The following is a 15823-nucleotide window of genomic DNA, read 5'->3' as shown; positions in this document are numbered from 1 at the left end:
TCACCTTCAATGGTCTATGCACATATACACCAAGGTCCCTGTGCTCTTAAACCCCTTTAGAATTTTACTCATTATTTTATATTATCTGTCCATGTTAATCCTAGCAAAATTCATCACTGCACACTTCTCTCCATTGAACTTCATTGAACTTGTGGAGGTACTGTCTGAGACTGCTGCACTATTTTCTCCCCGTCAGAGACTTCCGAAGCCCGGGTTTCCATGTTGGAATCCGTATCTATGACCTCTTTCATTTTGTGTCTTGAACCTCTTGGGGAAGTGTTCTAGCCTCTACTGACATTGGACTTGGTTTGACTGTAATTTTCCTCTCCTGAGGAATTTTTTGCAAGACTGGTCTCCTGAACCTTATGTGATTAATGTGTTTTTTCATGACACGACCTGTGCCTGAACTTATGATACCGGCCCTGTCTGGTGGACGGCTGTCCAGAGATCCACTGGGCACCGTCTGCAAAGTTGCAAATATAGACTGTGTCACCTGTACAAACAGTAGGGTTGACTTTCGTCTAATTGGGCAATGCCCTTGAAGCTCCTGACTGTAGCACACGTTCCCGCCAATATCAGGGAAAGCTGGACCAAGATGGGTTTGAAGCCTCCAGCCCATTAGCAAATCAGTCGGTGCTATCCTGGTTGCAGCATGCGGAGTGGTCCGATAGCAGAACAAGGACTTGACATGCCTTGTGTCTATTGATCCTGAACTCTGCTTTTTCAGCCCTCGTTTGAATGTTTGTAATGCCTTTCTGCCAGCCAATTGGAAGCCAGGTGATATGGAGCCGTACAAATGTGCCGTATCCGGTTCGCCTTTATGAATCCCATGAACTCCTAACTGGTGAAGGACTTTCCATTGTCGGTCACCGACACCTCTGGGTAACCGTGCCTACTGAAAAATTTGTGCAATTTCGCAATGGTTGCCTTCGATGTGGTCAATGACATTCTATGGACTTCCAACCACAGAGTGGGCGTCTATCATGAGTAATAACATCGAGCCTTGAAAGGGACCGGCAAAGTCGGCGCGTAAGGCAGCACGGTAGCATGGTGGTTAGCACAATTGCTTCACAGCTCCAGGGTCCCAGGTTCGATTCCCCGCTGGGTCACTGTCTGTGCGGAGTCTGCACGTTCTCCCCGTGTCTGCGTGGGTTTCCTCCGGGTGCTCCGGTTTCCTCCCACAGTCCAAAGATGTGCAGGCTAGGTGGATTGGTCAAGCTAAATTGCCCTTAGTGTCCAAAATTGCCCTTAGTGCTGGGTGGGATTACTGGGTTACGGGGATAGGGTGGAGGTGTGGACTTAGGTAGGGTGCTCTTTCCAAGAGCCGGTGCAGACTCGATTGGCCGAATGGCCTCCTTCTGCACTGTAAATTCTATGTAATTCTACATAGTCACCCCAGCCATTCACAGATGAAGGGGCATGGCTGGTGGCAGCTTCTGTTCTCCCTGACAAATACCATGCTGCTGGGCTACCCTTTCTATATCTACGACCAGGCCTGCCCACCAAACATAGCTTTGGGCGAGTATTTTCATTTTGGACACCCTCCGGTGCCCATTATGCAGGTCCCACAAGATCAGGTCTTGGACCTTACCCGGGACGATGACACGCGTCCTTCAGAAAGGGATGCCATCTTCTAAACTTAGACATTTTTGTCGAGCATGCCTGTAACTCATCGGGCAGTCTTCTATGCTGCCCCCCATGCAGGACTACGTGTTGAACTTTCGAAAGGACACGGCTGATTTGTGACCATGCATGGATTTGGGATGATGTGACAGGCAACTAGTGCATAAAATTGAGGATGGCCACTACCTCATCAGCCCTGGGAGGAGAAGGAGGACGTGTCAGCAAAGGCAGTCATTTTAAGACATCCGCCTTCGCAATCTGGGTACCTGGACGATGATCAAGTGAGTACTCATATGCAGCCAGCAGGAGGGTCCAAAGCTGTATCCTAGCGGAGGCGATGGACGGAAATGTTTTGTCTTCCTTGAAAATACCCTGCAGCGGCTTATGGCCCGTGATGATCATGGATCGTCAACCGTACACATACTGATGGAATTTCTTCATGGCGAGGACAACTGCCAGACACTCTGTTCATGTGCCTATCCAGATAAGTCTTAAAGTTCGCGAACATATCTGTCTCAACCATCTCACTTGGCAGTGCATTCCAGGCCACCACCACCCTTTGTGTAAAAAACTTTCCCGGCACATCTCCACTGAACCTGTCCACCCTCACCTTGAACCTGGGCCCCCTTGTAACTTTAAATTCCACTCTGGGAAAAAGCCTCCAACTGTTCACCCTATCTATACCCCAAATAATTTTATAAACTTCTATCAGGTTGAGGCGGAGCCTCCTGCAGCACGTGCTTTCCGTCATCTGTTCGAACGACTAGCAACGCCTGTACACCCTGGCACATTGCGGGACTCCCCCTGTGGGTCCCTCGCTGGCCTGATGGGCGGCCGGATCCTCAGAGTGCGGGGCGGAGTCCGGCACATGGTCCTCCTCCTTAAGCATCTGCAGACGCTGGTGCCGCCGTCTCCAGCGTCTGACCGCTCAGCCTGGCAGCAGCACCACTGGGGCAAGTTTTGCATCCAAAATCCCTGCCATAGCGTTCAATATCTGTTAGGAATTGGGAGAGGGTGTTAGACTGACAGTGGTGGCTCCCACCCTGGGACCCTCTATTCCCCCATTGACGTTCCCCTCTCCCCCACCTAGAACACCCTGCCCACGTACTCCTGGCCACGCTGATTTCCTCCCCATTGGACTCACCCACCCTCCGGCCGTGGACATGTCCCGGAGCTGTGTCCCATCCCCTGGGTGTTCGAGTGTTGGCTGCTGCGTGTGTGGTATTGTCTCTCACAGTGTTCAGGCACAGTGTCCTGCATCACGGTTTGATTGGGATGCAAGGCAATGATTGCTACATGGCCTGCCCCCCACGGAAATCCACTTGGGTTGGGTGAAGTGCTCACTTAACTACGATTGCCAATTCCCTATTAGCAATAGCCTTTAGCTGCATGTTGTAACCTGGTGTTGTAAGACTTCGTATTTAGCTGCATGGACAGAGGCCTCGGCAGTCAGTGGGGGTTATGGGTTGTCAGTGGCCAGTCGCGCAGGGAACTGCTGACTGGGGCAGGATAAAAGCATTGTGGCTAGGGCCAAGAGAGTAGGTATTCACTGACATGATGTTCTGTACATGATGGTCACACACCAACTGCACGTTCAGGGCTTGAAATCCTTTGTAGTCCCGATACTTCTCTTTGAGATGTGGTGCCTACAGAGCCACATGCTTGCAATTGAAGGGCCCCTGAATCATTGAAATTGAGGCACAGTGACTTTGATAGTCACTGGAAGTGCCATCCTTGCCCTGCCCTGCAACTACAATTCCAGCTGTTACTGCTCCTAGCTCATGTAGAGATAGAAAGAGTGCTTTCTGAAGATACTGGATGGAAATGGTCTCCTGTTGAGAGCTCTCCTCCTCTTTCCTCTGCACACAGCTTCTCCGCTCTGCTGCTTCTGTTCCATCTCCCTGTCCTGCTGCAGCCCATGAAAAATTACAACTATAGTCTTCATGATGAAAAGCAAGTGTTCTGTTCTGAAGCTTTTAAAATTCACTCCATCCCTTGCAAAGGTCCAATGTCACTCCTTTCTGACTGAAAGAACTTGTGTGAGTTTGTGTAACAGCACAGTACTTGCAAGAACTCTGCAGCAGCAAAAGAAAGTCAAAAGGACCTCGTTGAAAGTTCCATTGTCATCCATTGATATAGCACTTGTGTCGGGGTGGGGACTGGGGCGAGGGGTGTGTCCTTTGTTTAGCTCAACACATGTTCAGCTGTGAGTGGCGAGGCACAGTGGTTAGCACTGCTGCCTCACAGTGCCAGGGATTCAATTCTGGCCTTGTCTGTGTGGAGTTTGTGCTTTTTCCCCATGTCTGCATGGGTTTCCTCCGGGTGCTCCGGTTTCCTCCCATAGTCCAAAAAAGTGCAGGTTCGGTAGATTGGCCACACTAAATTGCCCCTTAGTGTCCAAAGATATGTAAGTTAGGTGGGGTAGGGGTTACGGGGATAGGGCGGGGGAGTGGGCCTAGGTCCAGAGGGTTCAGAGGGTCAGTTCAGACTCAATAGACCGAATTGCCTCCTTCTGCACTATAGGCATTCTATGGTTCTCTGGAGTGTTTAAGAATAAGCTTAACAAGACGTACGATGTTTAAGTGGCAGGTTGGTTGCCAAATCCTTATCTGGCATCACGATCCACCCATTTTTCATGTTTTTGATGCATGCATGGGATGCCTGCACATAATCAGTGAGTGTTCTAGCCATATGATTTTTCCCATAAAGATATCCTGTGGTTTTAGCCAAACAGTCAAAGAGAAGGGATATCAGTCGACCACGTAATGGCATCGGTAACACCAACAACATCACTGGCCGAACAACCCACCTTTGTCGCTCTTCACGAAAACGACGGTCACCTGATGCTGCAGGCCTCCCGGGCGGCTATGCCGCCTCTGGATCGGCAACCACTGCCCAAGCAACCGAGGGATCCACCGCCAGACGACATGGACATTTCTCATGGCGGGGGTGGGGGGCGGGGGGCGGAGGGGGGGGGGGGATGTTATGACCCCCAAGTGGTCTGAACCTACATTGTATCAGATTCCCCTCCAACACCTTGAAATGCGAACGCCCCAGGTGATTAGGGGGCAGAGCGTTCTCCCAATTGGAGGAACCCCCACAGGATATAAACCCCAGCCTCGGAGCAGGTCAGGGAAGAGGACCCTGAGAGGAGCAAAGAGAAAGTAATTATATTGTGGAGTAGTAGAATAAACGTTGCTGTATTTTGTCTGTCTGACTACGTGTGGAGTCCTTGCCTTCGGTCACAACACAAGGTGAATCTTCCATATTCAATAAATCCTTATGAACTTTGTCCCTTCAACCCGAGCGCAAGTCCTAACCACATTCTTCATGGCGAACTATTGAGACTGGTTACATCTATCTCTCTACTCTCTGTCAGATTCCTGTGGACTGACCTGCCTTTGAAGTTCAAGATTATCTTATGAAACATTCTGCAACCCAATCCTACAAATGCGATGGACACTTTCCCTTGCAAGGCCCATTCCCATGGCAATGTCAATCACATGGGCCTTGTATTCAGGTAGAAATATTAATTAGTTATCCTTTAGACCCACAACTGCATTATAATTTGAAATTAAATAGACAGTTTAAAGTCTAACTGTTTACAGAACCTGACATAACTAACACAAGAGACTTGGAGACCAACAGTCTATCCACTGTCAGCACAGCTGCCATGGCCATGGTTTACAGGTGCGACTGCCTCACATCTTCTTCCTAGTAAACCAATCTGGACCCTCCTTTAACTTTTAATAACCTAGCCACCCAAATATGGGGCGTCATTCTCCGACCCCCCAGAGGGTCGGAGAATGGCCGTTGGCCGCCGTGAATCCCGCCCCCGCCAAAGTCTCCGAAGGGAGAAAAGTCGGCGGGGCGTTAATGGCGCCGCTGCCGCGGAGAATGTCACGGGTCTGCGCAAGGCAGCCGATTTTCGGCCTGCCGATATTCTCCCTTCCGGATGGGCCGAAGTCCCGTCGACGTGATGACCGTTCACGTCGACGTGAATCAAACCTCCTTTTCATCGGCGTGACACGGTGCTCCAGGCTCACGCCGACCAGCGTGGAGGTGAGTGACGGCCTGGGGGGTTGGCTCTGGGCAGGAAATGGCGTGACCGCAGACTGATTGCGTGAGGAGAGGTGTGTCTCGGCTTGTGTGGGTGTGTGTGCGGCGGGGGGGGGGGGGTGGTTAGAGTAGGCTGGGCTCCGGGGGAGTGCCGGGAGGGGGTCCGTGCCGGGGTGGAGGTTGGGGGGGGGTCCGTGCTGGGGTGGAGGTGGAGGGGGGGTCCGTGCCGGGGTGGAGGTTGGGGGTTGGGGGGGGTCCGTGCTGGGATGGAGGTTGGGGAGGGGGTCCGTGCCGGGGTGGAGGTTGGGGGGGGTCCGTGCTGGGGTGGAGGTTGGGGGTTGGGGGGGGTCCGTGCTGGGGTGGAGGTTGGGGGGGGTCCGTGCCGGGGTGGAGGTTGGGGAGGGGGTCCGTGTTGAGGTGGAGGTTGGGGGTTGGGGGGGGTCCGTGCTGGGGTGGAGGTTGGGGGGGGTCCGTGCCGGGGTGGAGGTTGGGGAGGGGGTCCGTGCCGGGGTGGAGGTTGGGGGGGGGGTGGGGTCCGTGCTGGGGTGGAGGTTGGGGGGGGGTCCGTGCCGGGGTGGAGGTTGGGGGGGGGTCCGTGCTGGGGTGGAGGTTGGGGGTTGGGGGGGGTCCGTGCTGGGGTGGAGGTTGGGGAGGGAGTCCGTGCCGGGGTGGAGGTTGGTGGGGGGGGGTCCGTGCTGGGGTGGAGGTTGGGGGGGGGGTCCGTGCCGGGGTGGAGGTTGGGGGTTGGGGGGGGTCCGTGCTGGGGTGGAGGTTGGGGGTTGGGGGGGGTCCGTGCTGGGGTGGAGGTTGAGGGGGAGGGTCCGTGCCGGGGTGGAGGTTGGGGGTTGGGGGGGGGTCCGTGCTGGGGTGGAGGTTGGGGGTTGGGGGGGGGGTCCGTGCTGGGGTGGAGGTTGGGGAGGGGGTCCGTGCCGGGGTGGAGGTTGGGGGTTGGGGGGGGTCCGTGCTGGGGTGGAGGTTGGGGGTTGGGGGGGGTCCGTGCTGGGGTGGAGGTTGGGAAGGGGGTCCGTGCCGGGGTGGAGGTTGGGGGGGGGTCCGTGCCGGGGTGGAGGTTGGGGGGGGGGTCCGTGCCGGGGTGGAGGTTGGGGGCGTCCGTGCTGGGGTGGAGGTTGGGGAGGGGGTCCGTGCCGGGGTGCAGGTTGGGGGTTGGGGGGGTCCGTGCTGGGGTGGAGGTTGGGGGTTGGGGGGGGTCCGTGCTGGGGTGGAGGTTGGGAGTTTGGGGGGGGGGGGTCCGTGCTGGGGTGGAGGTTGGGGAGGGGGTCCGTGCCGGGGTGGAGGGTGGGGGGGGGTCCGTGCTGGGGTGGAGGTTGGGGGGGGGTCCGTGCCTGGGTGGACGTTGGGGGTGGGGGGGGGTCCGTGCTGGGGTGGAGGTTGGGGGTTGGGGGGGGTCCGTGCTGGGGTGGAGGTTGGGGGGGGGTCCGTGCCGGGGTGGAGGTTGGGGGTTGGGGGGGGGGTCCGTGCTGGGGTGGAGGTTGGGGGTTGGGGGGGGTCCGTGCTGGGGTGGAGGTTGGGGAGGGGGTCCGTGCCGGGGTGGAGGTTGGGGGGTGGTCCGTGCCGAGGAGGGTGATGGGAGGGCAAGTGAGTTGGTCCACCTGGCCAGGTTCCAGCCTCCAACAGTTGGACCCATGCGGTCCATGCCACCTGGCTGGGGGGAGGAGGGGATATGGGCAATGATGACATGTCGTCGTTCCCCTCCCCCCCACCAGGCCGTCATGTTTTCAGATCATCCAGCGATGTTGGCTGCCGTGGTGGCAGCCGCTCATGTCTATGTTGCCCTGGATGAGGAGGAGGAGGAGGAGGAGCGTGCCAGAGAGGCGGCGCAGGCTGCCGCAGAGGGGCAGGCGGCAGCCGCCCAGGCTGGAGGGACACCTGACCGACAGGACGAGGAGGGGGAGGAGGACGTCGCGGCCCCACGGCAACGGAGGCACCCGAGGGCGCCCTGTGTGTACCGGCCCCGGCAGTCATACCAGGACCTCACGGACCGGGAATGCAGGAGGAGACTCCGGATGAGCCGGGAAACCGTGGCACACATCTGCCACCTGCTGGCACACCTGTCACCGCGTGGCACTGGCGGGGGACACCCTCTCCCCATGTCCGTCAAGGTTACGCTGGCCCTGAACTTTTATGCAACGGGGTCATTCCAGGCACCGAGTGGGGACCTGTCCGGCATATCGCAGGCATCGGTGCACCGGTGCATCCGGGCAGTGACAGATGCCCTTTATGCCATGGCGCACCGCTACATCCGCTTCCCCGTGGACCGGGCCAGCCAAGATGCCTGGGCCGTGGGCTTCTCTGCCGTGGCCGGGTTCCCCATGGTCCAGGGCGCGATCGATGGGATGCATGTCGCCGTGCGGCCACCTGCAGATAACAGGGCCGTGTTCACTAATAGGAAGGGGACCTATTCGATGAACGTACAGGTGGTCTGCGACCACCGCATGATGATCCTGCACGTCTGCGCCCGTCACCCAGGCAGTGTACACGACTCATTCGTGTTGTCGCGGTCATCCATCCCCGGCACGTACGAGGGACGCCATCCCCGGCTGAGGGGCTGGTTGCTGGGCGACAGGGGCTACCCATTGCGATCGTGGCTGATGACGCCTATACGGAGGCCATGCAATGAGGCGGAGAACCGCTACAATGATGCCCATGTAGCGACAAGGGGAGTGATCGAGAGGTGCTTTGGCGTGCTGAAGATGCGTTTCAGGTGCCTGGACCTCTCTGGGGGCGCCCTCCAGTATCGGTCAGATAGGGTCGGCCGCATCATTGTGGTGTGCTGCGTCCTGCACAACATAGCCCAGCAGAGGGGCGATGTGCCGCAGGCAGAGGAGGGCGGAGTGGAGGAGCAGCAGGAAGAGGCACAGTCCTCCCCAGATGAGGGGGATGGGGGCAATGGTCAGGGCAGACGGGGTAGACACAGGTGGGTGGCTGTCCACCGTTACCGGCTGACCCAGCGGGCACGGGACAGACTGATAGACGCCCGCTTCACTGACTAGATGGGCGTGGGAATCGGGTAGTATGGCCACAGACCGCACACCATGGCAACAGCCGACCACCCACACCCCCCACCCATCCACCCACCCAGCACCCTCACCCCCCTCCCCGACCCCACCCACCCAACCCGCATGCACACCACCCCCCCCCCCCCATTGCCGATCCACCGGCGGCACAACGGGCCGGGCTCACACAGTTGCGGGTGGACGCGTGTCTATCGCAGGCCATGGAGGATGATGACAACCCGCCCTGCGATGAGCTCCTTGCTCTACATCGTTGGACTATGTCTGACCCATGGCCACAGTACCACCATCCACCCAGACCATCCCTGCATGCGGCTGTGACACTGCAGCGCACGGTCCCGTCCTCTGCCCGGGGGATGTTGATGGCGGCCCAGGGGGAAGGGGGCAGACTCACCTGGGGCTGAGGTAAGACCACCCCTCACACACACACTTGCGCTCAACGTACATGGCACGCCCGCACACTTTGGACAGAGCACAAAGGCAGCTTCGGTAGGTGTAACATTGACTTTAATTACCAAAGGAGTTCATGCACGTGCCCTAGCCCCTAAAACTCATCTGTGCCCTGCACCCGTGCCAACTTACTCGGTGTCTAATTGTTTGGCCTTACGGGCGCTTTGACTACGTCTACGTGGTTCCCCAGACGGTACAGCAGAACTGGAGGTGGACTCCTGTGATTCCTGCCCTCTGACACTGGATCCCTTTGGCGGCCGTTTCCTGGGGCGTCCTGGCCATAGATGGGCCAGGCTGCGGCCCGGGCGACTGGGATGGCGAGCTGCCAGCCTGTCCTGCCCGTTGCCCACCCGATGCACCTGGGACGGAAGGGGGGGGGAGTCCGAGGTGTCGCGGTGTACCGGGACCTCCCCTACAGAGGGAGCCGGGACGGACCACACCACCTCCTCCTCCCTCGGGGTGCCCGATGGCCCCCAGGCCTCTACATGGGTGGGGGATGCGAACGGACTGGCCATCCAACGCCTCCCCGACATCTGGCGCTGCCCGTCCTGGAGGCCCGTGCTGGTATCGACAGGGGTCTGCAGGTTTGCAGCCATGGAGCCCAGGGTGTTGGCAAACCCTGTCTGTGACAGTGCGACGCCGGCTCGCACATGGCCACTGGGGCCGATGCCCTCAGCGATGGCCTGCTGAGACTGGGCCATGGCCTGCAGAGACTGGGCCATGGCCTGCTGAGACTGGGCCATGGCCTGCAGAGACTGGGCTATGGCGTTGAGCGCCTCTGCCATCTGGCGCTGGCACTGGCTCATGGCCTCCTGTGAGAGGGCAGCCATTTCCTGGGCCACAGACGCCGCCTGCACGGAAGGCCCCAGTCCTCGCAAACCGTTCCCCATGTCTGACACCGTCGCAACCATTGCCTCCACCGCGGACGCCACCCGTGCGGTGTCAGCCTGGGTGGCACGCATGACCGGGACCACTCCCAGCTCCTGGACGCGGGTGGACTCCTCCACCTGCGACCGCAGCCGCCGCAAGCCGCCCGTCACCCTCTTCGCTCGTCTCCGGGTCGGTGGTTGCATCGGATCTATGTGTGGGTGTGGTAACTGCAGGAACCCGGGATCCATCTGGACGGCAGATGTTCGCTTGGCCTGGGCTGCCCTCCGACCGCCCGGTCCCTCTGCTGCTCCTACCTCCACCTGCTGTACCGGGACGGCTGTGTTGTGCGCACCAGTGAGTGTACCAGACGCCTCATCACTAAAGTGCCCAACCGTGGTGAGTGTTTCTGCGATGGTGGAGGGTGTTGGTGACAGCAGTGGCGTTGTGTCGTGCTCTTCGTACCACTCTGAGTCCATGGCACTTTGGGGTGGGGGTTCGTCTCCACCCATCCACTCTGAGTCACTGTCCGGTATTTCGTCTTCCTGGGTAGTGCTGTCCCGGGTAGTGCTGTCCCGGGTAGGGGTGTCCTGGGTAGTGGTGTCCTGGGTAGTGGTGTCCTGGGTAGTGGTGTCCTGGGTAGTGGTGTCCTGGCTCGGATGTGACGGGGGCCTGTGGCTGCCCCCCTCGTCGCTGGGTGGTCGCTCCCGCACGTGACGGGGGTGTCGTCTCCCTGTTGCTCCAGGTCTCTCCGTCTCCCGTGGTGTGCGAGGGGCATCCTGCGGGCGTCGCATGCTGGAGGGTCTGGGTCTCTCCGTCTCCCGTGGTCTCCGAGGGGCATCCTGCGGGCGTCGCATGCTGGAGGGTCCGGGTCTCTCCGTTTCCCGTGGTCTCCGAGGGGCATCCTGCGGGCGTCGCATGCTGGAGGGTCCGGGTCTCTCCGTCTCCCGTGGTCTCCGAGGGGCATCCTGCGGGCGTCGCATGCTGGAGGGTCCGGGTCTCTCCGTCTCCCGTGGTCTCCGAGGGGCATCCTGCGGGCGTCGCATGCTGGAGGGTGCGGGTCTCTCCGTCTCCTGTGGTCTCCAAGGGGCATCCTGCGGGCGGTGTGCATCTGCGGGGATGGGTGCCTGGACGTTTGGTCCTGCGATTCACAATGAAGCATGCATGGTTAGACATCAGGCAGTGATCTGGTGATATGGGGGAGGGGGATATAGGGGAGGGGGGATATGGGGGCGGGCTGTCGGTGGCTCACTTGCTGGTGGGCCCCCGACCTCTGCATCAGCAACCTCCCGGTCCTCAGGTCCGCCAGCCAGTTCCAGGGCCCTTTCCTCGTGTACGGTCAGTGGCCTCTCATCAGCGGGCCCTCCTCCAGTCCTCACATGCTCCCTATTGTTGTGTGCGCACTTCTCCTGTGGGGGGGGGGGGGGGGGGGGGTGGTGGCAGGGGTAAAAGGCAACAGTGTTAGGCAGGTATATGAATGCACGCCATCGGTTGCGCGTGCATTGCAGAGGTTAAGGTTAGGGCTGGATTCACTTGGGGATATGGGGGAGGGGGGGATATGGGGGATATGGGGGAGGGGGGATATGGGGGAGGGGGGATATGGGGAGGGGGGATATGGGGGAGGGGGGATATGGGGGAGGGGGGATATGGGGGAGGGGGGATATGGGGGAGGGGGGATATGGGGAGGGGGATATGGGGGAGTGGGGGATATGGGGGAGGGGGGATATGGGGGATATGGGGGAGGGGGATATGGGGGAAGGGGGATATGGGGAGGGGGGATATGGGGGAGGGGGGATATGGGGGAGGGGGGATATGGGGAGGGGGGATATGGGGGAGGGGGGATATGGGGGAGGGGGGATATGGGGATGGGGGGATATGAGGGAGGGGGAGATATGGGGAGGGGGGATATGGGGGAGGGGGGATATGGGGGAGGGGGATATGGGGAGGGGGGATATGGGGGAGGGGGGATATGGGGGATATGGGGGAGGGGGGATATGAGGGAGGGGGGATATGGGGGAGGGGGGGATATGGGGGAGGGAGGGATATGGGGGAGGGGGGATATGGGGAGGGGGGATATGGGGGAGGGGGGATATGGGGGAGGGGGGATATGGGGGAGGGGGATATGGGGAGGGGGGGATATGGGGGAGGGGGATATGGGGGAGGGGGGATATGGGGGATATGGGGGAGGGGGGATATGGGGGAGGGGGGGATATGGGGAGGCTCACCCTGCCTGTTCTGACGAGGTCGTTCACCTTCTTGTGGCACTGGGTGCCTGTCCGTGGCGTCAGGGCCACAGCGGTGACGGCCTCTGCCACTTCCCTCCACAGACGCCGGCTGTGGCGTGGGGCAACTCTGCGGCCGTGCCCGGGATACAGGGCGTCCCTCCTCTGCTCAACCGCGTCCAGGACCGCCTCCACATCGCGTGACTCTAACCTCGGGGCTGAGCGGCGGCCAGCCATCCAGTCGGGTGTTGCGGTCGGGTGTTGCGGTCGGGCGGGGGGGGAGCAGCGCGGCCTTTTGAGCCGTCACGCCGTGCGGCGCGTATGACGCTGCACGGCGTGAACCACTGCGCAAGCGCGGATCCCGTTACGTCGCTGCTAGCCCAGCTGCTAACCCATTTTTCTGACGTGACGCAAGTGGGATTTGCGCCGTTTTTTGCGCTGATCGGTGGACTTTCCGCCGATAACGGAGAATTTCGCCCCGATGTCAGGCAGAATTAAGAACAGGTCACATGACCCACTTCATTCTACCATAACTTAAAGATTCAGTTCCCAAACCTAACAATTTTACACACTTCTTGGGCCAGATTCTCTGTTGGCTGACACCAAAATCGGGAAACATGATTGGGCGGAGAAACAGTTCTGACGCCAAATCGTGGTGGGCGCCTGGTACATGCCAAATCGCAATTCTCTGGTGACTCGATAACGGCGTTCCACTCCGCATGTACTATAAAAGCCTTTGGCATATCATTAGTGGGCCTGACCCAGTATTCTCTGGGGCCTCCACGATTCTCTGCCTCCATTGGGGGGAATTACCGTCTGCGAGGTTCACTTGTGCTTTTAAAAATCAGGAAACAGGCGCCATGGCTGATAAAGGAGAGAGATGAGGTAGATCACGGAGAGGCACGACCGTGGTCTACCGGGCTGGACACCGGCTAGGTTGGGGTGGGGGAAGGGGCGGTGGTGACGGAGGGATGGGCCATGGGGCCAGGGTGACCCCCCCATGGGACTGAGGTGGTGTCCTCGCATGGACCGCCATTGTCGCTGCCTCCAAGGCAGCCATCTTGCAGCACACCCCACTGACTACCCACCTTGGCCCATGGTTCTGCAGAATGACACCTGCCATATGGGTGCTCCCACCCCTGCACCCCAGCCTGCACTCTCCCACCACACCCCACCCTCCACCATACACCACCCCCCAACTGGCCGGCGGGCATCACTCGATCCACCCAAAGGAAACATTATTAGTAGCATCGACAGGGGGCTGCTGGATGGGGGCCGCGGAGCATATTGCTGGCAAGGGCACGCCAGCCGATGGTAACCCTGGCAGCAGGGATGGACGCCAGGACCAGAGGTCCCCATGGTATCGGGCACCGAGAAAGCCTGGGATGCAGGGATGGGGGGCATGCGGGGGAAGGGTCCGCAGTGCCACCTTATAGCCGGATGGCCCTGGTTGGGCATGGGGGTATGTACCATCTAATATCTCGGCCTTTCTTTACTGGAATTCAGCAATGGTGGCCTTTCTGCTAGTCTCCGCAGGCCTGTGGAATGTATTGAGGCTGTATGAGCTGGAGCTGCATAAGGAGGAGGAAGCTGCAGCAGCACAGCATGCCCCAGAGAAACAGGTGGCAGCTGCTGAGGATGGAAAGCCAGCCCCTAAGAAGCCGAGGTGGAGAAGGAGGAGGTGCAGAGAAGGCGCCGCATGCGACCTTGCGTATATGTGCAGCCCCTGGCATTCGAAGACCTGCCAGACCAGGCATACCTAGGCCCATTCCCCCAATCTATACCCGTAATCCTACCTAAGCTGCACATCTTTTGGACACTAAGCGGCAATTTACATGGCCAATCCACCTAACCTGCACATCTTTCGACTGTGGCAGGAAATCATAGCACCCAGAGGAAACCCACGCAGGCACGGTGAGAATGTGCAAACTCCACACATTCAGTCACCGAAGGTCAGAATTGAACCACGGTCCCTGGCACTGTGAGGCAGTAGTGCTAACCGCTGTGCTACCGTGCTGCCAGAGTCAATGGAAATCAGGGGAAAACGCACTATTGGTTCAAGTCATACTTGGTACAAAAGAAAATGGTTGTGGCTGTTGGAGGTCAGTCATCACAGATGCAGTAGTTCCTCAAGGTCTGAGGCTCAATAAGCTTCAACTGCTTCATCAATGACCTGCCCTCAATTATAAGGTCAGAAGTGATGATGTTTGCTGATGGTTATGCAGTGTTCAGTTACATTCAAAACTCCTCAGGTAATGAAGCAGCCAAAGCCCAATTGTAGCAAGGTCCAGGCTTGGTGTAATAATGACAACTAACATTCATAACACGCAAATGCCAGGCAATAACCATCATCAACATGAGAGAATCTAACCATCTCTCATTCATTAGCATTATCTTGGCTGAATCTCCCACCATCAACATCCTGGGGAGCCGGCCATTTCTCACCAAGACTCCTTTGGCAGCACCTTCCAAACTTACGACCACCATCATCTAGAAGAACTAGAGCAGCAAACGCACGGGAACACCACCACTTGCAAGTTCCATTCCAAATTATTCGCCTTCCTGACTTGTAACTATACCGCCATTTCATCACTGTTGCCGGGTCAATATCCTGGAACTCCCTCCCTAACAGCACTGTGGGTGTACCTAACCATGTGGATTGCAGCAGTTCAAGGTGGCTCATCACTAGCTTCCCAAGGGCAATTAGGGTTGGGCAATAAATGCTGGCCGAGCCAGTGATGCTCAGATGCCATGAACAAATAAAGAAAACTGTTGGTTGTTGCTGCTCAAATTGTTTCCTATTGGATAGTTAGGCTCTCAGACAATTACTTGTTGACTAGTTCCTGCTGAAAAGTTCTTGGTGAGACAAGATTCTGCTGAATAGGTTCATTTTAATCAAACAGTCTTTGTTGCCTGCTTACTATTCAGATCAGTTCCCACATAGTAAGATCTTACTGATCAGTCAGTCATTGCTCACATTTGTACCTCCTGCTTCAATAAGAGCCCATAGACCAGTTACTGCCCAGCTAGGACCTGCTTGGTTTCAATCCTTTTGACATTAATGATCAGGCTATTGGTCAGTTGGTGACCAGACTAGTTATGATTCAGACTACAACAGTTTCAAAACAATTCCAATAAACCTACTGCTAAACGGATCAACGCTTGATGGAAACCCCACTGATTTAATCCGTCTGATCCAAGGTTCTGTTTTAAAGCGGCAGCACATCATCTCACAGTAGTGTTCAGCCTCCTCCTCTTCTTCCTCCTGTTGGGGTGGGGGAGGAACGTCCGGGGCCTTCTTGACTGGTGCTGTGTTATAAAGTAAATTAATAATCAGATTTGTTTAGGAGCAAGTGAAAAAAAATTTGCGAAAATTCATGACCTCAGGAAGTCCCAGAATGCTTTACAGCCAACTAAAAACTTTTGAAACGTTGTCACGGTTGCAATGTAGGAAATGTGACAGTAAGGAATCATCATGACATCTTCGCCACTGCAATTATGGGCAGTGCCCCAACTCTTAGATTTGACATTGACTCAAAGGCACATCAGTAGGGGAATCTGAACCTCAAT

The 15823-nt window shown here is 57.7% G+C and overlaps 1 protein-coding gene across 4 annotated transcripts in view; it reads right to left on the bottom strand.

The window, feature by feature from the left end:
• LOC140430804 (cyclic nucleotide-gated channel beta-1-like) overlaps nt 1-15823 on the bottom strand; it is a 332757-nt gene that overhangs the window by 112854 nt on the left and 204080 nt on the right. For all 4 annotated transcript variants that reach the window (XM_072518506.1, XM_072518507.1, XM_072518508.1 and 1 more), the window contains one exon: nt 15398-15562. In XM_072518506.1, the coding sequence (XP_072374607.1) occupies nt 15398-15562 (165 nt within the window). The remainder of the gene's footprint in view (nt 1-15397; nt 15563-15823) is intronic.

The sequence above is a fragment of the Scyliorhinus torazame genome, chromosome 10, assembly GCF_047496885.1.
Source record: "Scyliorhinus torazame isolate Kashiwa2021f chromosome 10, sScyTor2.1, whole genome shotgun sequence".
NCBI lineage: Eukaryota > Metazoa > Chordata > Chondrichthyes > Carcharhiniformes > Scyliorhinidae > Scyliorhinus > Scyliorhinus torazame.
Note: the sequence above shows the minus strand (reverse complement) of the source record. Positions and strands in the feature narration are given on the sequence as shown.